The 25,180-nt window shown below is 45.1% G+C and overlaps 6 protein-coding genes across 7 annotated transcripts; 2 read left to right on the plus strand and 4 right to left on the minus strand.

Annotated features, from left to right (window-relative positions):
• Positions 1–50: 50 nt before the first annotated feature.
• LOC108010762 (probable 2-oxoadipate dehydrogenase complex component E1 homolog) lies at positions 51–8,423 on the plus strand. The gene is made up of 12 exons (XM_036819788.3): positions 51–263; positions 2,915–3,032; positions 3,182–3,359; positions 3,607–3,826; positions 4,356–4,517; positions 4,975–5,048; positions 5,125–5,886; positions 5,947–6,364; positions 6,415–6,738; positions 7,378–7,566; positions 7,932–8,017; positions 8,119–8,423. Exons 1-12 carry the CDS (start codon positions 140–142, stop codon positions 8,221–8,223), a joined length of 2,760 nt encoding a protein of 919 aa, XP_036675683.3. The 5' UTR covers positions 51–139; the 3' UTR covers positions 8,224–8,423.
• Positions 8,424–8,817: 394 nt separating this feature from the next.
• On the minus strand, positions 8,818–15,412 carry chp (leucine rich repeat containing G protein-coupled receptor chaoptin). Its single transcript, XM_065866867.2, has 15 exons — positions 15,186–15,412; positions 14,290–14,526; positions 13,386–14,099; positions 13,073–13,248; positions 12,574–12,708; positions 12,260–12,488; positions 11,587–12,196; positions 11,396–11,526; positions 11,072–11,328; positions 10,873–11,014; positions 10,456–10,814; positions 9,973–10,396; positions 9,676–9,917; positions 9,434–9,620; positions 8,818–9,375 (listed from the first exon to the last, which is right to left on the minus strand). The coding sequence occupies exons 1-15, from the start codon at positions 15,186–15,188 to the stop codon at positions 9,274–9,276; spliced, it is 3,948 nt and encodes a 1,315-aa protein (XP_065722939.2). The 5' UTR covers positions 15,189–15,412; the 3' UTR covers positions 8,818–9,273.
• A 451-nt stretch (positions 15,413–15,863) lies between these two features.
• Positions 15,864–18,269, minus strand: Zwilch (zwilch kinetochore protein). Its single transcript, XM_017075839.4, has 4 exons — positions 17,092–18,269; positions 16,536–17,031; positions 16,213–16,467; positions 15,864–16,152 (listed from the first exon to the last, which is right to left on the minus strand). The coding sequence occupies exons 1-4, from the start codon at positions 18,205–18,207 to the stop codon at positions 16,085–16,087; spliced, it is 1,935 nt and encodes a 644-aa protein (XP_016931328.4). The 5' UTR covers positions 18,208–18,269; the 3' UTR covers positions 15,864–16,084.
• A 181-nt stretch (positions 18,270–18,450) lies between these two features.
• Positions 18,451–19,694, plus strand: LOC108010864 (probable rRNA-processing protein EBP2 homolog). The gene is made up of 3 exons (XM_017075841.4): positions 18,451–18,610; positions 18,671–18,754; positions 18,811–19,694. Exons 1-3 carry the CDS (start codon positions 18,545–18,547, stop codon positions 19,582–19,584), a joined length of 924 nt encoding a protein of 307 aa, XP_016931330.2. The 5' UTR covers positions 18,451–18,544; the 3' UTR covers positions 19,585–19,694.
• LOC108010863 (G patch domain-containing protein 4) lies at positions 19,684–20,962 on the minus strand. Its single transcript, XM_017075840.4, has one exon. The coding sequence runs from the start codon at positions 20,896–20,898 to the stop codon at positions 19,840–19,842; it is 1,059 nt and encodes a 352-aa protein (XP_016931329.4). The 5' UTR covers positions 20,899–20,962; the 3' UTR covers positions 19,684–19,839.
• A 207-nt stretch (positions 20,963–21,169) lies between these two features.
• Positions 21,170–24,748, minus strand: ATPsynC (ATP synthase, subunit C). Of its 2 annotated transcripts, XM_017075837.4 has the most exons (4): positions 24,664–24,748; positions 24,053–24,162; positions 22,777–22,981; positions 21,170–22,201 (listed from the first exon to the last, which is right to left on the minus strand). In XM_017075837.4, the coding sequence occupies exons 2-4, from the start codon at positions 24,098–24,100 to the stop codon at positions 22,038–22,040; spliced, it is 417 nt and encodes a 138-aa protein (XP_016931326.2). In that variant the 5' UTR covers positions 24,101–24,162; positions 24,664–24,748; the 3' UTR covers positions 21,170–22,037. The 2 variants fall into 2 exon arrangements, with proteins under 2 accessions (XP_016931326.2, XP_070852407.1); XM_070996306.1 differs by lacking the exon at positions 24,664–24,748.
• Between the last annotated feature and the right edge of the window lie 432 nt (positions 24,749–25,180).

Raw genomic sequence — 25,180 nt, forward strand, 5'->3', positions numbered from 1 at the left:
TGCTTCAGGGGGTCTCGGAATCCAAACAAAATGATATAGATTTTAGTTCTGGGTCGAACGGCGACGTGAAGAGACCGCCAGTCCGTGTTCGTATTTATCAGGTGATCCGGCAGATACGCCTAGTTCTTAATCCATCAGCATGCTGCGTTACTTTGCGCACTCGGAGGCCAGTATCGTGAAACTGCCACGCCCACTATCGCGATGCTATCACAGCGAAAAGGGCGTTTGGGGCTATAAGCCGATTGCCCAGCGCGAGTTTCAAGGTACGCCTGTTAATCCAAATGTGAAAAAGTGTGTTGCCAAGACTTCAATAAAAACCTCATCCGTCGAGATAACCATCGCATCGATAAGAGTGTTTCGGGATCAAAAACAAATAAATGAGCAGTGGAAATGTACCCAAACAAACTAAAAACCACTGGAGTTTTCTGTGCAGTGACATTGTGTTTAAGTGTGCGTGGGATTTGCCAACCGACTCTTTATCAGTGGAATCCCAGCAGCTGACCCACAACAATCCCGCCACAACAACTCCAATAAAACAACAACCTTAACAAAAGATCAAAAGCAAATTACTGTGGGTAAACTGGGTAACTTGGGAACCAGAAGCAAAAGTCAAACTCAAACACAAAAACTCAATCTCGGGCGGCTGAAACTCATGCTGCACTTCGAACATGTCCGAGGCGACCTGTTTGAAGAAGATACATCACAGACTACCCTGTAATCGGAGAGTGTATTGGGAAATAGTTTAGGTTCAGAAGAAAATATTAAGGCGGTATCCATTTAAATATATAATATTTGTCTGCTCCAAAAATAGTTCTCGTTCATAAATCGTTATGAATATAAGAATTCATTGTGTTCGCCTCCCAGACTATCAACAAAATACAACTCTTGTTGGCTAGTAAAATATTTTTTATGGCTTTAATGCTACCCTCTTTCCTGTTGCCTACCCAAGCTAATCTTAAAGTTCTTAGCTTATCACATGTTTTCACTCTAAAATCTGATAAACTTTAAATATATGGCACAGCCGGCGCTCGGAATTTATAATTAGAACCCAGAGATTGTGGCAGACCCCCTGTGAACTGCACTAATTAAGCATGGAGAGGCGGGTGTCCAGTGCAGAGATACTATATCTATCCCTAAAACGCACAACAGGGAGTCTGAAAAGACCCGGCTAAATATCAAAGCCCGGCAAACAAAGGACCCCAAAACGGGAGCTCCTTTGTGCTTGTCCTGCATCCGTTGCGTACACAATTGGGGCTTATCGACACCATGGCCAGCAGACACCAGCCGGCAGTCAGCAGTTGGTAGTTGGAACCCGGAATACCATAGACGGACTATAGTCCGCCGGCAGCCTTTGACTGGCCAGCAGAGGAAAGCCCTCGACGCTTGACCAAGTGACATCAGCTGCCTGAGATGCTGCACTGTAAATAACTATTTCAGAGAATGATAAAAAACAATATACAGCTTAAGATACTAATTTGTAAAGCTTCTAAAACCAAGCTGACTTTGCCATCAAATAGAAAGGATTAGGAACCTCTATCGTTTGCCATTTTTTTCTTCATCAATCTGCATTAGAAAGACGTTGTTTTCCGTCATGGTTAATTTTAAAACATTTGAAATTAATTTAAATTCAAGAATTTTCAAGGAATGGGAAGAAAGCTATGATATGATAGATAGACTTTGGTGACCCCAGTTTTTTATGATTTTTAAGATAGTTAAAATAGCGCTTTGAAGTACCTGCTGAACTGAGTTGCGAATAGACGTATTATTCCCCGCACTTCCTATATACTTACAATTAAATTATGAGGAAATTGGTGACCTTAATTATTTTCATTTGATTTTTGAGATATTTTGTAATTTATTAGTTCAACCGTCACATTTTTCCCAATGTATGTACGCTTTAGTTCCCCTGATATGGAGTGGGAAGAGACCCCCATTCGGCTCATCGACTTGTTTGCACTTCGTCCTTCGGTTGCATCTCTGTCAGGGCAACCATTATCCTTTGGCAAAGGACGCGCCGCTGTGCTCCAATAATATTTACACGCTCAAGTTGAAATGTTGTCGCCGCAAATACAATTCATCATACGCCCTGTTCTCCTGTCCAGACGTCCCACTCTTTAACATTAAATTGATTTATCACCGAAATACCGCCTAGAAATTGCATATATTTCTTTTAAAGAGAACTGAGTTTTAATGCGGGTCCAGGTGTCGATGACCCGTGTCCTGTCCCACGGACTTGGATTCTCAAGGTGCCCTGTAATCGAGTGATATGCGTCATCGCACATAAATCCTATAAGCAGGATAACACTTTAGCACGTAAACACCTAAGCAGCCAACGAGTTGTCAATGGCTCAACCAGAGAATAAAATGGCCCAAAAAAAACCGATAAAAACAACCATTGCCATTTCTCATATGTAACACGAATTGGGAATTTTTTTGTGAAGAGCAAACATTGAATACACTTTAATTGAAATTTAAAATTGATATAAGAGTTTTGAAATACTCTTATAAAAAGTAAATGTTTCTATTAAAAATCAAATGTATACAATTCATAATCTCATATATTATTGGAACCACTACTGATTTGTAACATGTCAGTGGCTTAGAATTAATTCAAAAATCTGAATAAAATAAAACATGACCCTTTTGCATTCACCCCGAACTCATGTCATTTTCCATTCCATATCAAATGCCAAATATTTGCGTCAAATATGATTCAAAAGTGCACATACCTGCCAGCTAGTCCATCAAAATGAAGCGGAGCGTAAAAAGCAAAGAACAAATATCATAAAAGTAAAAGGCCAATAAATTCAAAAGGCCGCACAGTGTGGCAGTGGGCGGTGTGTTGCACGTGAATCCTTTTTTAAATAATTTATAACGTCGGGCGGAATTTATATTGTTTACGCATGTGTTTCAGTGGCCGAGGATGTGCGGGCTTCCAGGAACGCGCAGGCCAACGTCTATCGTTTCGTGGAGGCCTTTCGCCAGCACGGGCACAAATTGGCAGCCGTAAATCCCATCAGCATCAGGACGAGGTAGGAGGCACCCACTCCCACTCCCACACCCATCCCGAATCATCCCGGCAAATGTCATATTTTATTCTCCTTTCTGGCTCCTTTGTAATGTCCTGTCGGACTGACTGTGTGTATTTGTCTTCTGAATTTTCCCGGCCACGTGGACACAGCAAGCAGGAGCTGCAGGAATTAAGTCCCGCATTTTATGGACTGCAGACACAGGAGACGGTGCGCACCGGTGGCCTCTTAAGTGGTCCGCAGGTGGCCCACAACGTCGCCCAGCTGGAGCAGCTGCTCAAGGACATTTACTGCGGCCGCTCGGCCAGCGCCGAGTTCTCCTATGTCGAGGTAAGTGCCCCCCATTAAAATAGTCGGAGAAAATCCTTGAGGAGTCCAGAAAATCTGCATTAATGCAAACACAAATAAGCAATCAGAAAGAATTCACGTTTTCATCAAAAGCCTTGCCTTATGAAAATAAATTAATGAGGAATAATACTTTGTATTTTAATTAAAACTTTTTTATAAGGTAAATTTCTTTCCGGTGTATACCCTCCCATAAATACAGTGCGCTGATCCCGCTTCCTTATTTTTGCAGGACATCGAGGAGCGCGAGTGGCTGGCCACGAACTTCGAGACGCTCGAGCAGCAGCAGCTGGAAAACAGCGAGCGTTGCGAAATCGCCGAGCTGTTAATTAAGTCGCAGGCCTGGGACAATTTCATGGCACTCAAGTTTCCCACAGTCAAGAGGTACGGAGGCGAAGGAGCCGAGTCCATGCTGGCCTTCTTCTGGCAACTGCTCCGTGACAGCGTCCAAGGTGTGTATAACATCCTTTTTTAATTTAAAGGAACCATATTGTATTTTAAAACTATATTTGAAATCATGTTTCCAAAGGTAACTTTGAACTTTAACTTTTAAATAGCAGTACAATTTTTTAAGCGTCATAAAAATATTAATTCCGAAATAAATTAAACCAGCATACGTTTAAAATAACAATATGGTATATTTGATGCTTCATCCCATGTACAATATTTTCAAGTCTTTGGTCCTAGTCCTATGATTTATTCGAGTCCGTGCGTGCTGCCCGCTTTTAAAACACGATTAGCGCAACGCGAAATCGCGCACCCATTTCAGGACGCCAAACTTTGTCTCGTGACAGTCCACAGAGATGGCGAACTTAACCACCAACCCACCTAAATTATAGCCACCCACAGGCACTCACATATCACGGCACGCTTACTTAACCCTAATCTGCTTTTCCCAAAACTTTTCCCTCTCGCATGCAACCCCAAAAAACAACGGAAACGGCGACGGCAACGATAAAAAATTATACAATGGAATGACAGCGAACATCGAGCACGTGGTCCTGGCAATGCCCCATCGAGGAAGGACTCCGCTGCAGGCGGCGCTCCTCAATATGCGGCCGGCGAAAGTTTTCCGCAAACTCAGCGGCGCATCCGAGTTTTCCGAAGACATCGAGGCCATGTCCGACGTCATAAGTCATTTCCGTAAGTGAAACTTTGCCGGGGAATTTCGGTGGGTTTTTATGCGGGAATTACAGGGCATTCAGGTGAATGAGAGATCACTATGGGCCCATAATGTCTTAGAGGACCTCAAAATACAAGCCACATATTCAAAAAATATAAAAATACCAAACTTAAATATTAATATTATTGAACAAGAATACAAGAAAGACAATCCCCTCCACTATTATATATCACTTGAACTGAAAGAAAGTTTAGCAATACCTAAATAATATGAGCAGTTAAAGATTAATAGGTAGAGATACCCCTATATTTCTAAACTGTACAATAACTAATTAAGCTGTGTGGCTTGTTTTTAAAAACTGGGTATTTCATAGTCTCCATTTATATTAAAGTCCTTACCCACCCTTGTGGGCGTGCTAGCCTAAGCACACATGGCGTATGCTTAATTTAATCAAACCTGAACCTGAATCGCACACAGATGTTTCCGAGCAGCTGGAAATACTGGGCAAGAAGCTCAACTTCAGCATGGTGCGCAATCCCTCGCATCTGGAGGTAAGCCGACACACGTCAAACTTTGAAATTTGATTCCCGACTTCGAGCATCTTGTGCCTCCTCCTCTCATTTTCAGGCTGCCAATCCGGTGGCCATGGGAAAGGCGCGTTCCAAACAGCAGTCGAGAGGTGAAGGAGCCTTCGGAACGGGCAGCCAGCCCTTTGGTCAGCACGTGCTCAATGTAATCCTCCACGGCGATGCGGCATTTGCCGGCCAGGGAATCAACCAGGAGTGCCTCAACATGGCCTACGTGCCGCACTTTGAGGTGGGCGGCAGTCTGCACTTGATTGTCAACAACCAGGTGGGATTCACCACGCCCGGAGATCGAGGACGATCCACGGCCTACACCTCCGATTTGGCCAAGTCCATCCAAGCACCGGTGTTCCACGTCAATGGTGATGACCCAGAGGCTTTGGCCAGAATCACAAACCTGGCCTTCAGGTATCAGCGGGAGTTCCGCAAGGACATCTTCATCGATCTAAATTGCTTCAGGAGATGGGGTCACAATGAGTTGGACGATCCCACCTTTACCAACCCGCTCATCTACAAGATCGTCCATCAGCGGGAATCGGTGCCGGATTTGTATGCTCAGCAGTTGGCCAAGGAGCAGGTTCTCCCGGAGTCAAGGGCCAAGGAAATGAGGGATGAGTACATGAAGTACCTGGGCGAGGAGCTGGTCTTGGCTCCTAGTTACCAGCCACCGGTTTCCTACTTTGAAAAGCAGTGGAAGGACCTTCAGTTGGCACCAACTAAGGAGTTGACCTATTGGGATACTGGGCTGGATTATTCCCTGCTGCATTATATAGGCCAGCAGAGTGTGGCTTTCCCGGATGACTTTGTAAGATGGTTGATTTTTAAATACTCTGTTAAATCGAAAAAGTTCCATTCTGATTTATAGAACATACACCCCCATCTTTTGAAAACCCATGTGAATGCACGCCTCAAGAAGCTGGAGAACGGAGTCAAGATCGATTGGTCCACCGCCGAAGCCCTAGCCATTGGCAGCCTGATGTACCAGGGACACAATGTGAGGATCAGCGGCGAGGACGTGGGTCGGGGAACATTCTCCCATCGCCATGCCATGTTGGTGGACCAGCAGACCAACGAGATGTTCATACCCCTAAACAGCATGGAGGGCGGAAACGGCGGAAAACTGGAGCTGGCTCACAGTATTTTGTCGGAGGAGGCGGTTCTGGGATTCGAGTACGGAATGGCCATCGACAATCCAGACAATCTTATTATTTGGGAGGCGCAGTTTGGGGACTTTGCCAATGGAGCTCAGATCATCATCGACACCTTCATTGTTTCGGGAGAGAGTGAGTTGGCTTGTTTCTTTAGCCTCCTTACTTAAGGGAATCTCTTCCAGCCAAATGGATGGAGTCCAATGCCCTGGTGATGCTCCTGCCCCACGGATACGATGGCGCTGCATCGGAGCACAGTTCCTGTCGCATAGAGCGCTTCCTGCAGCTCTGCGACTCCAAGGAAACATCCGCCGATGGCGATTCTGTCAACGTGCACATCGTGAACCCCACCACCCCCGCCCAGTACTACCATGTCCTGCGTCGCCAGCTGGCGCGGAACTTCCGCAAGCCGCTGGTGGTGGTGGCCCCCAAAACGCTCCTCCGTCTTCCGGCCGCCACTTCCTCGCACGAGGACTTCCAGTCGGGCACGCTCTTCCACAATGTCCTGGGTGAGTAATGGACTCGGTTTATCTCAACAGGCTCCGAGGAAAACAGTCTTGGTATGGAGATACTTTTTTGCGGATCAGGGACTATCTTTTTGTGGCAAAATAGTTATTACCTACTGAGATATTCAAACATTTTGTCACCACATTCATGGTATTCTTTTTAACTACTCTCCTACTTTAAAAAATGTAAAATACAATTTAAAATGAAATTCAAGTTAACTCAGTTTTATGATCAAAAGTTTACGATTCATTTTGTGTTACTTTGTGTTCGTTTGTATAGCTGCAGTTCACCTCGGTTATTAAAAGTTCAACCTACTATCTGTTCTTCAAACGAGTTATGAAATAAAAATGTGGAGAAGTGTTTCAGACAAACTTAAAGAATGAGAATCTCGTTTATATAGGTATTAATTAGTGGGATTTATTTAAATATTTTTACCACTGTACTAGCAATTTAAAAAATACGTAATTAAAAAATGAATTAATTTTACTTAACACTCTAAAAGATATATACGGGGTATCCAGGGGTTGGAGAACTCCACTGTGAAGCTCTTTATAACGTTCTTTATTTATGTTTTCTTCATTAAATTGCGCCCACTTCCTGCCACCCACATCCAAACCACACCCACCCACCTCCTCCGACAGGCGACACCACCACGAAGCCGGAGCAGGTGCGCAAGGTCATCCTGTGCAGCGGAAAGCACTACTACAATCTCGCCGAGGAGCGCGAGAGGCGGCAGGCCTATGACACGGCCATAATACGCCTGGAGTCCCTGAGTCCCTTCCCCATCCAGGAGCTCCAGGCCCAGTTGGCCCAATACGGCAACGTGCAATGTGAGTCCACGTCGTAAACTTTGCCCACAAAGTTGGCCGGTTCTGTACTGTATTCTCCATCGCTTCCTTTTACACAGAAAAGAATTCTATCAATATTAAAATTGCTGTATATATTTTCAAGTTGTTATCTTTCTCTAAAATATTTTCTTCTTTAAAGATTTTTATATTTCAAAATTTAAGTTTATTGATATCCACATAAAGTTAAGTATTGATTAGAAATCATATTTTGGTATTAATACAAGTAAAGATAATAATATAAGATTTTATTCTTTAATACCAAAAAATGTAAGGATCGGCTAATATTATGCTGTTTCAAATTACCCAAAATGTACAAATTACTTTATGTATGATTTTTCTCTGTGCAGCTTTCGTTTGGAGTCAGGAAGAGCATCGCAATATGGGTGCCTGGACTTTTGTGCGGCCGCGTTTTGAAAATTTAATTGGCCAACAGGTAAAAATTCTGCCAGCCACCGGCGGCCACAGAAAGAGCTCTAGACACTTTCCACTACAAACTCATATTTTTCCCTTCCGGCTTTTGCCGCCTGTCCACAGCTCCACTACTGCGGTCGCTGCGAGGCCCCCACCCCCGCCACCGGAATCGGAAAAGTGCATAAACGGGAGGTTGATGAGATTGTTGCTGCCCCATTTGAACTTTAGTGCTCCGTCGCCTCCTCAGCCTGTCCATATATCACAAAGTACTTTAGCTCAATAAAACTGCCAAAAAATATGTGTGTAAAAAGCAAGAAACAAGAATTATGAAGGGGAGACTATTGCAATACTCTTACTGAAAGGATATTAAAAAAAATGTAATAATAAAATTTGTATAATTTTTGGGAACATTGTAATCTTGAAATATTTTGTTGAAATTTGAAATTTTAAACCTATTTTGTATACTTCTTCGTAGTATATTTAAGACGATGTCAATGTTTTTAAGAATTTAATATTCTTTATCTATTCCTTTTATGCTGAGCGAAAATTCTCTACAAATTCCCTTAAAAGAGCCATAAAAAGGAAGGGAAATAAAAGGTGGGGAAAAAACGTTATCCGCTTTACACAATTATTTATCGTATGGAAAAACCGGCCGAAGAGGGGAAACTTTAAGGGAAAAGTTTTTAATTGTTTGTTTCTGGACCAGCCTGGTCCGGCAATTGTGAACCTAACTTGCTGTAGCAAGTGCTCTTGCTCACAGACCCATAAAAATCATAATGTCCCAATCGCAAGTTTCAAAAAATAAAGTACGAGACGGCGAACTTAACCTACCGTAAATATTTATTATATGTTTATGAAACATTTTACAGACTTTCATTTTGGAATCGTTTAAGCAGCGCAGTGACCTAACTTATAAAAGAAGTACAGAAAATAGGGCCAGGTCAGGCGGGGTTATTAGATAATTGGATTAGATATGGTTTACACTAAGGCCTACAAAAATATACATACATGGAGATAGACAGTGAGGCGAGGTGAAGAATGGAGTGTGTAAGTGGTGAGTGGTGAGGATACTACATATAAGGCGTTACCAAGGACCAGCGGATCGGTGAGAGAAGGTTTTCGGAAGAGAAACAACTAACTGCGAAAGGTATCAAAGTGGCCAAAGTCTCATCATCACGCTTAAACTCTAGACGGCAGGACCTATATGACCGGCCTGCCGTAGACTTGCTCTAGAATGCTATAAAAGTCGGTGGACGTCTTATATGCAAAGTGCAGAAGTCACATCCAGAAGACCATGGCCACACACACCATCACTACCACGAAGGCGGTCTCCCGGCAATTGGCATTGTCCCAGCCGCACTCCAGATCGAATTTGAGGGCCTATATAGGAAACGTGATAGTTATATATTTTTCAGAGGAGTGTTCTGTGCATGCCCACCTCCATTAGCTGCTGGCCTCCTTTGTTTTCACAACGTGTCTCCCTTAGGTCATCATCGTGATCGTCGCAGTTATGCCGGCCGTACACCTGACAAGGTGAGTTCATGAAGGTGCGGAAGACCGTATCGGTCCAGGTTTGGGAGGAGCAAATGTACTGGCGCCTCTTGCGCTGCCAGAACTCCACCCACCTATAGTAAATATAATATACTATTTATATATTTAATAATAGTTCCAAAACCTCACCCCAGGTCGCAGTCGCAGTTGAGATCCGTGTGGGACATCTTCAAGTCGGTGAGGAACACACTATTGGGCAGATATGGCACAGTTCCCGTGTTCGGATTGGGAATCTTCTTCAGGTTTCTGTTGTGATAGCGAATGTCCAGCGAAATATTCCGCACTCGACCCATATTTTTAAAGAAGTTCGGCGGGAGTGCCTGCATGGAGGTATTGAACAGCTGCATGTACAGATAAGGAGAACGCATGCCCTGAAACAGAATAAAATAAATTAATATCAATCAGTTGGAGTATACTACTACTCACTTTTAAAATACGTTCGTTCAGATTTGTAAACTGTGGACCACTAAAGGTGATGTTGGTCAGCTTGGAGGGCAGATGGCCCTCCATTTCGCGCTGCAAGTCGGTGGGATTGCCCAACTGAAGGGTCTGCATCTCCTGGGTGGGTCCAGATCCCTTCTTGACGATGCGAGTAAAGGGCTGAGGAGCCTCGATCCACAGTTGTCTGATGTTATAGTGATGGCGTAGCAGATGTGGAATGTTAAAGTGTTCCAGGTGGGAATAGGCAGTGAGCTTCAAAGATCGCAGATGGGGCAACGAGTCCAGGCAGCCGTACTCGAAATAGTGCAGACGGAAGTTGGATATATCCAGCATCTCAAGATCCTCGTTCACCCCATCGAAACTGTTGTTGTTCAGCGAGGTAATGGGGTTGCCAGAGAGCATCAGTCGTCTGTTGGGGAATATAAATACAAATTAGTTTTAAGTTCTTTTAAATTAGAATCAACCCACCTCAAATGAGGCAGAGACTGGGTCATCAGCGGAACATTGGTTAGATCGTTATTGGAGAGGTCCAGCATGCGCAGATTACTCATATTGGTAGCCAATTCCTGGGGAATCGAAGGCAGTTCGTTGTAACCCAAACGGAATTCACGCAGATACTTTAGTCGAATCTCGGGCACCGTGCTCAAAGACACGTTCTCCAGACCCAGTTTGATCAGGGAGTTTTCCAGACCCATAAAGGACTTATCCATGACCTTCAGATCCCGATTGTGGGAAAGATCTAGAACCGCTAGTTTTGGCATGGTGGAAAACACGGCATCGTCAATTCGCAGCAGATAGTTGTAGGAAATATCCAAGTAGCGAAGTGACTATACAAATAGATGTGTTTATTTTAGGATAAGATATCTTAAGGTACAGCAGACTTACCCTAAACTTGTTGGACAGATCCATGCTGTGAATGGTAGAGATGAAGTTGTTGGACAAGTGTAGTTCACATAGCGTCAGGGCAGCCAAACTGGACATCGATGACGAGGGGATCTTCAACATCATGTTGTGCGAGACATCCAATCTATAGGAGTCATAAATTCATAATTTCTGCACATAGCATATAGCATCTCTAGTTTACTTCTCCATTCCTCCATTATAGAAGAGATTGTCAGGCAGGCCCCTCAGATGATTGTGCGAAAAGTCAACGATGCGCAGGCCCTGGACAGGCCTGAAAATATCCTGTGGAATATCACTCAGATAGTTGTGTCTAAAGTAAATCAGCTGCAGTTGTCTGGTATTCTTAAAAGCATCAAAGTCCAGCTCATGGATCCAATTGTAACTGAGGTCCAGCCATTGCAAATGGGGCATGTTGCCGAAGACATCACGGGTGGTGTTCTAAAAAGATAAAATGTGAACAGATCACATAGATAAAAGTAGGACATGCACGTTAATGTATACCAACCATCAGTGAATTGTAGCCCAGATGCAAGTGTGTCAGTGAAATCTCAGCAGGTCGGAAGTATCCAGGATGAATAATGGATATGTTGTTGTGGGAAAGATCCAATATCTTGATGTTCGAATGGTACATGGAACCTAAAATTATGAGGCCTTCAAAATCAACATCCTCTTATGAAATAGCAAGGAGTTCTATACCGTGTTCATTTCGTCCACTCCATGAAGAATTGTACATTAACTGCTTGATTTGATTGTGGCTCACATTAACATTTAGATTGGACAGCGTACCCACTTGATCGAAGTAGTCAAAGTTAAAGTTTGGCAGCTGATTGAAAGCCATGTCCAAGATCTCCAGTTTGGGAAGGTTCTGGAAGGACTCCTCTGCCAGGTTGTTCATTTTGTTGCCCCTCAAGCTTAGATACTCCAGTTCGTCCAGGTTCATGAAGGCTCTTCGCTCGATCTTGTCAATCTTATTGTCATCCAGTTGCAGTTTTCTCAGAGCTTCCAGATCGAAGAAGGTGTGTTGGGAAATGGAGGTGAGGTGGTTGAAGCGCAGGGAGATCTCCTCCAGCTTCGAGTGGATGTCGCCCTGGAAGGTGCCCTTCAACACCTGTTCAATGCGGTTGTCATGGAGCTCCAGGAGACGCAAATTCTTCAGGAAATGGAAACTGGTGTCACTCATGCTGCTGATGTGGTTGTTGCTAAAGTCCAGTTCTTGAAGGGAAGTCAAATGTCTGAGGGGTTCAGCTGGCAGAGCACTGCCCGAGTAGCCGTGGGACATCTTTAGAGAGATCAGAGAGTGACCAATCTGTAGAGAAAGGAATTTATATTATGAAATGTCTTGTAAGATATCAAGAAGTCCAGGAAATACCTCATGGAAGGCATCATTCTCAATAGTGGATATTCCGTTCTCGCTAAAGTCTAGTCTCTTGAGTCCCCTCACATGCTTGAAGGCATGCGACTGAATTCCCGATAGACTGGCCCGTGTGATCTGCAGATCCTCCAGTTCCACGCCAAAGTCCTTGAAGTCCTCGGGTCCCACGGAGGAGGATCCCAGACGCGATATCGACAGCGATCGCATGTTCCGCATTCTGGTCATACTTTTTGTAAATAAATACAAGAATGGTTCTGGGGTGAAGGGTGTGTGGGGAGCAGGATATTTCTCAGTGCACTGGGGTCACTTACTTGCGAAGAGTCTGCAGATTGGTGGGGTCATTGCGGTCACCACTCAGGTCCAGTTTCAGGAGGGTGTAATGCACCGCGTTGAAGGTCTCCGTGGGCTTCTGGATCTTGATCTTGTTGTCCCGCATGCTGATGACTCTATGATTAAGATAAAGATTGAGAAACATAATTTACATTATATTTTCATTTATATTATTATATTTGACTTCCAAAAATATAAAATATAGAGAAACCGAACCAAATCGATTTCTAATATCGCACTCTGTTATTCAAGCTTTTCCCCCAGTGTCGTCTGTTTTTGCATGATTGCCTGGTTGCGCGGCTTTTCCCTCTTTCTCGAATTCTTTTAAATAGGGTCACCCACTTAGCATAGATACGAACTTAGGGACTGGAGAAGCCCTAGAGGCTGCCGCCAATCCGATTAGTCCCCCCCAATAGACAATACCTACAAGTGGAATAGGGGTAGAAACCGAGTGAATCGGAGTGCAGGTGCTCGACTCACCTCAAGACATCGAAATTGTTGAAGAGCTTGTGATGCAGCTTGGTGAGATTGTTGCCAGACAAGTCCAGGATCTGGAGGCTGTTCACCAGGCTGTCAAAGGCCACAGGCGAAATGTTGGTCAGGCCGCAGTACCTCATGTAAATCTCCCTTATTCGAGCGGGTTTGAAGGCATCTTCCTAGAAATAATGGTAGACAAAAAAAATAATACAATATAATTAAATAAAATATTAGGTATTGTATATAAGTTGTAGAACCCGAAAAACGATTTTTAAGAGCGATGTCAATTTAATTTCGTTAGGACTTGGACACCTACCCTAAGAGTGTGAATGGGATTGCCATCGAAGAAGGTGCGATTGACGGTATCGAAGTACTTGAACGAATTAGGAGGCAGCACCTCGATGTGGTTATACTCCAAGTGCAGATTGTCCAGATTCAGCTTGGTGCTGGCCTTGATCTCGAAGGTCTCGTTACCGCTGAGCGACCAAATCACATTGTGGGAGATGTCCAGAGTGCGCAGACTTTTCAGGGGACCCAGGGCGTCATAGGGAATCTCCGAGAGGATGTTGTCCGTGAGCAGAAGACGCGTCAGTCGCGGCATTCCATCGACAAACACATTCGGGTCGATCTCGAACAGGTTGTTCCCACTCAGGTCGAGGGTCTCGAGGATCAGGAGGCCGGAGAAGCTGTGCGACATCAGCTGCGAGATGCAGTTCTCGCGCAGGATCAGCGTCTGCAGCGAGTCCTCCAGTCCGCGGAACGAGTCGTGGTTTATGTGCGTTATATGGTTGTAGCCTAGGTCCAGGTGGCGCAGCTTCTGCAGGTGCCTCACCGCCCTGGAGGGGATCTCCACCAGGTCGTTCTGCGGCAGGATCAGCTCCCACAGTGAACGCTCCAGTCCGATGAAGGCGTCGTCCGGAATCTCGGTGAGATGGTTTCCGAAGATCTTCAGCCGGTACATGCCCGTGGACTGCAGGAAGTAGGGTTCAATCTCGCGCAGACCCGTGTTCTCCATGTGCAGCATGAAAACCTAAACCAGAGAATTGGGGGAAATGTGTAAAAAAAAAATTGAATTAAGGTTTAATACGGGGCTACATTTTGAGTCTATAAGGATAGATACCAGCTATTATTATTTAAGGTATGGTACTTTACATTTAAATATAAAGGACTTACCCTTTATTCTGATAAATCCAAAGTGATATCCATTATATTCAACTCACCTTCGACTGGTTCACCATGCGCGGCAGTGCCGGAAACGGAACGTTCTTGCAGTGCACTATCCCCAGATCCGTAGAGGACTTCGAGCAGGTGCACATCACGTTGTAGGTGCAGGGCGGATAGTGCGTCTCCTCCATTTCACGGGCGAACATCGAGGCACGGGCCAGCGACATCCAGATCATGATCATCAGGGTTATTGTCAGGAAGGCATAGCCGAACTTAAAGAAGAACTCGAGGCCCTAGAGTGAGGAATATCCAAGATGAGGTAAGGATGTTTGCCAAACATCGTTAAATATTATAAAAGAAACTTTTCCAATTCCACAAAAAAACTTTTCTAAAATTGCATAATCTATGTGCATATATTATTATAAAGTTTCGAAAATCTTCATAAATAATTTACTTTCCTTCACTTACAAACTGAATTTAAATTATTCTTAGATAATAATTCATAAGACAAAAGCGGGTAAGTCAATAACAATAAAAGTGGACAATTTTTCTTTTCACTAATCCAGAAATAACTTTTTTGACCTAACCCAAATAATTGTTCCTATAAAGGTTGTGGAAATGTCATTGAACTGCATATCAGTTTTAACTTGGCTTCTTAAGTCTGTCAAGAGTTTTTACTTTCTCGAAGTGAGTTGAAAAATCCCCGAGAATAACTGCATTGACTAGAAAAGTTGCCAAGGATAAGTTCAGGGGTGACTAAACCAAAGGGGTATCTTCGTTTCACAGGATTTTAATCCGTCAGCCGTCTAGGGTTTCGTTTCAGCCGCAACAGTTTGCACTTCAAGGGCTACTCGCACAGATTATCGAATGTCCTTAGGGTCACATTAATAGCTTTTTAAATTCCTAATTTGGTTTAGCAGGATATCAGGCCATTTTTCTGGCTTATACACACCATTTTGCTGTTAATTGGATTAGGCACTCGCGATAATTGGCGTTTAGAACGAACTTAATTTGATTTACACTCTAACGTTCCAAAAAACTTATTTTCCCGCTCCAAGTTTCAAAATTCCCTGCGCAGGACACTCGCGTAAGTCCTTGCTTTAGCTTTCGTTCACTTTTCTGGGGAGTAGGGCTGGAAAAAACACGTCCGAACCGATGCGCGTTCCACGCACGTCTGACAAAATGCAAATCAATCGGCGACGGGCCAAGTATTCAATGGTTGGACAACTGGCGCAACCGGCTAATTGGATTGTAACATATCGCGAATGCTCGATGGCGCCTCCACCATTGGGCACACACGCTTCTCTCGCCTCATTTGAGGCATTACTTCACCGGAGGAATGGCCAAATGTTGGTGCATTCTGGCCTTTGTTTAGAATATGGCTAGCAAAAAAACGGCGATAAAAGTGCGAGCAGGGCGGAAGCGGATTTCGGCCAGGTTTTCAAGATTTCCAATGCAACGGCAACAGCCTCTGGGTCGGCTTAAAACTTGTACGAGTTCGCTTAACATGATTTCGGTGTGCACTGCTGCCTTTTTTGGGGGTTCGCGAAAACGCGTTGAAAGGCGTGTTCAACACGCACAAGCAATTGAAATGCGGAACAATAAGAGTATAAGAACATATCGTGGATAGTTTAAAGTTGATAATAATAGTTACTAGAAGCCTTTAATTGATGTAATTTAACAGATTATAGGGCTCAGAAGGGTACACAAAATAACAGTCCCCTATCCTGGACAGATGTTAGACGTGACAAATATTACAAAATTAAAATGGACCCTTTTACAAATTCTAGCTATCCCTAAATATGCTAAAAATTTTACGGTAAATGTACAATTGCATATCACAGGCCTGCTTCACTTGAGTGAGCGAATCTTGCGATATATCCATGAATGATATGTGCGCTCCTTGACCATCTCCTTGTCTGCGAATACAGAAAAATTACTAAGGCTATAGAAAATAATTAAATTAAAAAGTAACCTACCATCGCACTGAAAGCACTGAGCCAAGTTTGGGGGACAAATGTTCTCCGAATTGAAATAGAAAGTGGTCTTTAGTTCACGGAACTTGTTGTATGAGCGCATGGTGATGTGTCGAGAGTAGGGATCCTTGCCATCCAAGTGATCTCTAACGTAGTGGGCAGACAGGCGGATGTCCATCACATCACTCAGCTGATCATCAATGGACTCCACTAGTCTGAGGGGTCTCTTCAGCAGCTCAGAGCAGACATCGTTATAAACTGAGAAACAAATACAAATACATACAAATAAATGAAAAATAAAAGCTATGTCGTTTTTCCTCCCTCACCGTTGGACAGATTCAGGTGAATGTGCATCATCAGAAGGTGCTCCAAGGTGCAGTGGATTTGGAATAACTTTGAGACCCGTTCCGTGCTTTCCTGCTCGTCGAAATGGCTGTTTTTAAACCCGGCATCATCGTCGTCCCCCGCATATTTCGCATTCCCCGACTTTACGGCGCCGTGGTGGTGCAGCAGCGTCTTGCGCATTCCTGCTCCTGGCATCGGATCCCCCCTGACCGCATTATGCAGGGATTTTCGCAGCTGGGGCAGATTCTGCGGGGAGCCGTCGTCATTCGCCGCTTCGCTGGAGTCCTCCTTCAGCAGATTGGTGCTGCACAACTTGCTCTCCGTGTAGATAAACTCGTAGTCCTTGTACAGCTTCTCCAGGCCAATCTCCAGCAGCAGTTCCAAAGGCTCCGCGCCACTTAGGCAGGGCATGGCCAAACGACGATTTGCCAACTCGGTGATAATCTTTGCCAGGCGGTTTTTGTTGGTTGGGGTGTTCTAGGGTTTGGATTGTATGTGAAATAGGAATTATGTTATTCATAAGCCAGATATACTTACCACTATGTTACAGCGGGCTGCGCATTGGAACAGCATGTTGAAGGCCATCTTCAGGTCCTTGTATGAGGCGCAGCTCTTGAGCAGTTCCCACAGCTTGTCGGTGAGGTCCGTGAGCCGACGCACCTTAGCCCTCTGTACCACATCCTCGATGTCGAACTCCACATTGCCGATGCTATAGCGATCTATAAAGCCGGAAACATCGGTCATGGTATGGTTAATAGAATCCCGCAACTCGTCCATGTCGATGCCACTGCCACAACGGTAGGTGGGATCTCGGGAGACGCCCTGCCTGACATCCTTGTGGTAGGAGACGATGTCCTCGCGTATGAAGACCAGAATGCGCAGCTGGTTCATAAAGTCCTGGGTCAATGGGGTGCATTCGCCCACCCGGAAGGTGTGATTTAGAGACACCTCGCAGTCGTTAAGGTTTACCAGGAGCGGAAGCCCGGCACTAGAGGTCCAAGAGCAGCGCAGCCTCATGTGGGGATTCACCTGGTAGCTGTTCTCGATCAGAGTTTCGTCGGGAGGCTTGCCATGCTGTCGCACCAGAGATTGAGAGGTGACGTGGTAGGCGGGGAACACGCCCTGATAGCTCAGAATTCCCCGGGAGAAGTGCGTGGGGTTAAACTCATACTGGAGCAACTGGGTCTGAGCGGGATCGCTGCCATCGCATAGGAACCACACGGATCCCAGTCCCTCAGCCAGCTGCAGGAACTCGGAGCATACGATGGACCTGGCCTTGTCCACTGGAATTCCTCGTTGATACTCCTCCTCCAGCTTCCAGGGATTCGAGTGCTCCAGCTGGAGGTCTATGGACAGGTCGCCTATGGCGTCCACAAGACAGTCGTCCTTCAAGGGACTCCCCGTGAGATCCAAGTCCGCAGAGCCCTCAGTTTTTGGAGACACCTTCGTGGGCGTGATCGTGGACGCGGCCCGGATCCTGGCCACTGACCCACTGCGATCCTCCTTGAAGATCAGCACGATCTTCTTGCCCGCCTCCGAGGGTCCCACCGTACTCACCAGGTAAGTGGGTGGCGCTCCGTAGGTGATCGTGTAGGACTCGCCACATCGGCGCATCAGCTCCGCGTAAACATTCGCCAAATTCGCGGAAGACATATTTAAGTTCGCTTGGCAAAACAAAAAAAGCGGCAGTGTTTAAAAAGCCAAGCGCAGAATTAGAGATGGCCCAAAAACCAATCGATGGGTTTGTGTACACGCTGTCTCACAAACGGTCTTTTTTAAAATGAGCGGTGGGTGACACCGCTAAGCTATCGAATTTTAGTGAGGCCGTTTGGAATATTTGTGGTATATTTTTGGTATTATTTTGGTATGTCCTCCTCCTATCGAAGAACAAGAGTCCCGATAGGTTCTGACAAATAATCGATAGGCCATCCCCGCACGTGTTGAAATTGTTTTCTTTTTTGGGAGCCACTTTAATATAGCTAATTTAAACATGTCTGACTTTGAAATGGAGGACAGTGCCTCGGGCTACGACTCAGGGGATAACTCAGATGCTGAGGTGAGTGAGAACCCATAAAAAAATATACTCTGTTATACAAAAATTCCACATTTTGTGCAGCTGCAAGCGGCATTTGAACGAGGCGACCTGAAACCAGGTCTAAACGTGGAGTTTAATGGCCAGAGGGACAGAGTAAATGATGTGGTAAGTGTTCAGCTGGAAGCCTGCTCCTACAACCCACTAACGTCCCAACCATCTAGACCAAACTGCTGGCAAAAACAGAGGCTATAAAGCTGCAACTGCCGTGGCTGGAGCGCCTGGACATGATCAACACACTGGCTCCCTTGGCCCCGGAACTAGCCGTCCAGCTGGAGAAGCACGAGCAGAAGCGGGCCAACCTCTTCAAGGGTAACGCCAAGCTGCCCTACATCCGCCCTGACGAAGACCCCGTGCTAAACGACTTCAAGCGCGAGATGCTCTTCCACCGACAGGCGCAGAGTGCCGTCCTCGAGGCCATTCCCCGCCTGCACGAGCTGGGCATCAAGACGCGGCGCCCCGACGACTACTTCGCCGAGATGGCCAAGTCGGACGAGCACATGCAGAAGGTGCGCGCCAACCTGATGGCCAAACAGCAGGGACAGGCCAAATCCGAGCGCATCAAGCAGATCCGCGAGCAGCGAAAAATGGGCAAGATGCTGGCCAAGCAGACCAAGGTGCAGCGCGAGGCCGAGAAGAAGGACATGCTGGACAAGCTCAAGAAGTTCCGCAAGGGCAAGTTGAAGAACCTGGACTTCCTGGAGGACGCCAAGGCTCTGGAGTCCAAGCAAAAGCAGTCCGCCGATAATCGCAAGAAGCGCAACAAGAAGTTCGGCTTCGGCGGCAAAAAGAAGGGTCTGAAGCGGAACACCAAGACCTCCTCCGCGGGATTGGATGGCGAAAAATCCTCGAGAAAGCAGCGGGGTGTCAAGGCGGGCGCCTCGGTCAACAAACGGTTGGGCAAGTCGCGACGCATCAAGGCCAAGGGCAGAAAGTAATCCCCATCAGGGATTGCAGACTATCTTTAGGTGACCAAACTTTAGTTATTAAATGCCCCCAATCGTGTATAGAAATTTTAGAACCATAAATACATACAATTTTATGTGCATTCAGCTGGTTTTATTTAGAACTTATAATTAATTGATATATTGTATATACAAGGTTCCAATTGTAAGTTAAAGATGGCATCATCTTTAGAAACGAAGTATATAATGTAATTTGTTCTAACATAATTTATTTTAGACTAGACTATACTATAGCTCCTCCTGGTTCCTTTTCTTTTTCTTTTTGCTCTTTATGGGAATATCGGTTTCCTCAGTGGAGCCCCCGGTTTTCCGCTTCTTTTTTGATTTCACGGGCTCATCTGTTTCCATATCTTGGGTTGTTTCATCGGATGCCTCTGTCACTTCTTGTAGCCTATCCGCTTTCTTCTTTTTTATCTTTACTGGCTCCTCCACTTGGTTCTCTGTATCTTCTTGGACCTCCTCGACTGGTCTTTTCGATTTTTCCTTTTTCTTTTTAATCTTGACAGGTTCTTCTTGTGTTTCCTCGCTTGGTAATTCTTCTTCCGACTTCTCCGCCTTGGATTTCTTGGATTTTTTCTTCTTTTTAGGTTTTTCAGGCTGCTCTACTGCATTTTCCGCTTCTTTCTGTGTCTCCACAACTAACTCTTCAGCTGAGTCCGTTTTCCTGTTCGTTTTCTGGACAGGATTTGCCTCGGGAGGATTCTTTAGTTTCCCCTGAAGCTTCTCCAGCATTTCGCGCTCCTGCTGCTCCAACCGGGCGATCTTCCCGCTCAATTTGAGCCCGTGTCGGGCTCCCTTGTGCGCTGTCCTGCCGCCGCAGGCCCTGAAGAGTTCCTCGTCCGTAAGCACGGTCACCTTGGTGACCTCGATGTCCTCCACATTGATACGCCCGGCGGTCTCCACCTCGCCGCCGTTTTGGGTGAGCAGCGAGGTCTGCAGGAAATTATCGTAGGTGGCTCTTCCATCGCTGGCGTGCTGCTCCTTGGCCTTTTTGAGTTTTCGGGCGGAGTAACCGCTGGTAGAGATCTCCACCGCATCCTCGCCCTCCTTGCGGGAGGTCAGCACCTTGCCATCCCGCTGAATCTGGACATCCACATTGCTGGCAGCCTCGTTGAAGCAGCGCTCCCACCAGTGGTCATTGAATTCCTGGGCGCGATCAGCTCCCAATCCCGCGTTGTCGAACTTCAAGCTGGCCTTCAGTGGAGCTGTGATTCCGGTGTTGTTCTTGCCCAGGCCATCGCCCTCCTTCCAACCGTATTTTCCGAGTAACTTCTTGGCGAAATCCATTTAAAAGACCATAAAAAAAAACAAAAACACACGTGTGGCGCAATGCTATCGATACCGCCGTAGTTATCGATGAGTAATTTTGCCATAACTAGAATTCTACACAGGGTGATCATTTATGCTTATCACAGGGTGACTTGGGTCCATATAAGGCAGAGTTGCATTTGGGCGCCAAACTTTGAATTTCCAAAACTGGTTCTGCACCAGATAAGATCAACTACCAAGCAAGTAAACCAAGTTTCCGTAATATTTAAAAGAAAAACCAATTGTCAGCTTCCTTTACACATTCATTTCTCCTTTATTTCACATTTCAGCTGCGCTCTTCGGCTCATTTCGTTAGCAACTACTACTTTTAGTACATGTTCCATAATAAATATTAAGTGGCAATAAACAAAAAAAGCGTTTACATAAAGGAAACTGATATTTTTCGAATACAAAATACTAGAAAACAATGTGGATTTTCAGTACGCGCCACAGTAAAATCGAAAAAGTCGCTGAGCCCAACGATCCGTCGAACTTCCGACCAGCCACGCCCACACACTCGCTAATCCATGGTGTTATTTTGCAGAAGGACCTCCACGCATTGCCTGCCGCCGGGGATTTTTGCCGTGTTTCGATGTCCAAGAACTTCGTGGGGAGAGAGAGAGCCTTGGCCAGCGGGCATGAAGATCCTCCGCGGGATTCGCAGAAGGCGTGGGACATGGCTGGACTTGGTCCGAGGATTTGGCTGGGTTTTTCGGTGAGCCGGAAGCTTGCTTCAATTAAAATCTAATTTTAATCTTTGTCGTCTGGGTCTCTGGGCTAATCCAATCCAATCCAATCCTTCCTCCTGATATTTCGGTTGTTCAACTTAAAGTAGGTGTGGTCTTCTCCTCGCTCGCATGTTTTTTAAAAACAAAATTACATGTATTATATGTGGTTGTTGGTATTTATAATTAGATAGTGGTACAGGATGTTCTTGTTTGCTATCAATCAATCAATCATTTTATCATTAATAATCGAAAATGAACATAGGTGTTGCTTGTTCTGGTTGTTGTTGTTTGTTTGAAGTGTTGTTGGTTGCTATTCTCGTTCGCATGCGACTTGCACACACGCCCGATTGCAGGAAACAAGGACGAGCAATCGATGTGCAGCGGGAGCGCTTAGAAGGCGAACAGCAGCAGGAAGGCCATCATCAAACAGAACAGACCCATGGCCTCGGACAGGGCGAAGCCCAGAATGGCGTAGGAGAACAGCTGCTGTTTCAGCGATGGGTTCCTGGCGTAGCCGATGATGAGGGAACCGAATACTGTTCCGATACCAGCACCTGTTGTATTGGTTCGTTGTCGGTCGTTCGGAAAATTTTGGAGAAAGAGAAAATCAAAGCATTAGTTAAATGTTCAGATCGGAGGGGTGAATGATGGTCCCCGATAGTGTACAATACGATTTTGGAAGGATAGAGGGACAAGGGGCTTCCCCGGCTTTCCTTTTTGGCTCTTTTCTCCCAGTAGTCAGTCACAGATTAGTCTGAATTGAGTTCTGCCTAGAAGGCAGCCAGCACATCGCACTAAAAACGCCGGCCACGAAAGATTTCAATGCCAGCCATGCGGCGGTTCCCCGAAGGCAACGGCAACACCATGGCGACAGGATTTCTGGTACTTTCGCCCTGCAATCACACAGGTTTCCTGCTGGGAAATGAAGCCGCAACAAACAGCAGGCTTGGCCAATTCTCAGACCTTCCCGGGGCAATGGTTTGGAGAGTAATCAGATACTCGTTGTGTGGGCCCCAGATGCTAGTTTGCAACTGACTGGAGGAGAAGGAGACAAAAGTAGCCTGGGGAATCCCCTTCTTTGTGCGACTTATGAGAACATGAACCATGACCCAACGAAACCAATACGAACCGGATCCAGCGACACCGACTGTTGCGGCACCAGCGCCAATGAATTTGGCGGCCGAGTCAATGTCACGCGTGACTGGCGAGGTCTGGAATGACCTGATCTGTGGCAGCAATGCAACTGGGGTTGTGTTCTGAGCGGCCAAAGTCTGGCTCTGGCTGATGACGGCGCTGCTCAATGGTCGCAGGTACTGCTTGGAGTTGGCGAGGAACTGAAACGAGGAATATGCGTTGATTATATAAGAAATAGTATGTGGCGTGCATTACTATTGTTCAAGATAAAGTTTCAGGGCAGAGATAAGGGGTAAACCATCTTTTTAAATATGTATTTTAGAAGCTTATTCTCTTGATATTATTCGGTTGCTGTTTATTTGGATTAATTAAAATAAAGAAAATTAATGAATATTAGTTGATAATCTTGTAATACCTACTCAAAGGCAATAATAAAGTAAATTTAAAATTGAAAACCTATTATTTTTCTTGAGGCCTGATAAACATAGTACATATATGTTTACCAACTTGCTTGATAAGAGCACACTTGGATAATATTAAGTTAAGTACAAGAAATTTCCCATTGTTAACAAGAGATTTCTCTGCACTATAAAACTAAATACTATTTATGGATGGTTTCCGTTGCTAGGGCATTACTAGCCATATACAGATCTTGCCAAATACACCAAGCCCAAGTTCATTCATCTCCTGTAATTGCCAAGTTATGCAATCGTTAAGTAATTTCTGTGGTATTCGGAACTGACACTTTGGCTGCAGCATTTGTTGTTCCTCAGATTTGGTTCTTATATAGTGGTTAGGGGCCCGATTTGAAGATTATCATCATTAATATTATAAACAATGTCAATTATTGGCAACTTAAGTTTCCCCGCTCCCCTCTTTTTCACCATTCCACTGGAAAGCTTTCGCCGGTTCTAACCTCAAAGAATCACATCAAATGCTTTTGCCAAGTGTTATACAATGTCATGATGCCTGTTATTCGTAAATAAAAGTAGAGTCCCTGAATTCCTTTGGATTTAGCCCGATTATTCCCGTTTATTCGTTATTAATTAATCGCTTCCACTGGGCGCACACATAACCTCAAAGTTATGCAACTGTGTGCCGTATGTGTTTTCTCACCGCGGCCATTGGAAGTTCACCACGCCAAGGCGGCATGTAAATGGTTAGATCGGGAAAATCAATGCACTTTTCGGATACTATAATTATGTAATCTTCTTTATCGCCTTGTAAACTTTATCTCGCACAATTTGAATCGCAGAAAAGGGAATACTTACGGCGCTCCTGGCAACGGGGGCAATGCGAGAGACTGTCGACACGAACATTTTCGGTTGATTTTCCTTTTTTTTTTGTTGGCTTACGACAAAATTGAAGCTAGCGCACGGCTCTGCAAAAGATATAGACGATATATCGGTTAGTTTTCATTGCAGAAAATCTCATTTCTCAAATCATGTCATTTCCCACACGCCGCCTCAGAAAAGTTACGTAACGAGCGAAAATTCTGCCTTCGCACCGGATTTTCACTCGCATCGCTGATCGATCTCTGCTTAATTCTCAATCAAAAACGATTCGCTGGCTTTTCAGCTTGAAAATCTTCAGATTTTCCGACTTTTCCAGTGACGCAACGACTCGAGACACACACGCACACCACCGCAAACCTGACAGGCACATGCTCGTGTGTGTGTGAGTGTGCCGCAAGATGGCGACGGATTATCAAACACGTTTCGCATTCTTTTTGGCGAAAATTCACTCGGTTCTTCACTGATAGTAGGCTTTTCCGCGTTTCAGGCCCTCTGAGGCGTTTTCCACGGCTGTTACCCAACAACCGATAAGGGGTGCTCCGCCGGACGGGGAGGGGAAAGAAAAGCCCCCGGAGAAATCAACTCACTTCGAACAAACCCTTCACAACAGTAAAACGAATTTGACAATTTCGGTGGCTTTTGGGGGGTGCACGTGTGGCTGCCTGGGGGTGGTAGGAAAAATACCAACACGGCGTTTTTATATACTGGAAAGTACCAGAAATACCATTTTCATTGGAGACCCGATCCATGGTTTGGACCTTTGATTGGTTTCAGTGGTGGCACAAACCAAATAACGGGAACCAGGGCTGGCATACTTTTTAAAATATATTGCAGTTTTTAATAAATAACACTTACAAATCGCGGTCAACAAAATAAAAAAAATGTCAATAATACTGTATTATTAATTAAGAACGCAGTACAGTAATTATAAAGCAAAAAGATTCACCAAAAACGAGCCGCTAGGTTAGTGACAAAACCCCAATAACAGAGTTTAATGAGTGCTGTTAAGCACATAAAATGCTGTTAAACGCAAGAAAACTCAGAGTTGCTTTATTTTTCTACCATATTTCAAAAATATCGTCCTTGTCGAGGGCTCTCCGGTGT

This window comes from Drosophila suzukii, chromosome 3 (assembly GCF_043229965.1).
Source record: "Drosophila suzukii chromosome 3, CBGP_Dsuzu_IsoJpt1.0, whole genome shotgun sequence".
Lineage (NCBI taxonomy): Eukaryota > Metazoa > Arthropoda > Insecta > Diptera > Drosophilidae > Drosophila > Drosophila suzukii.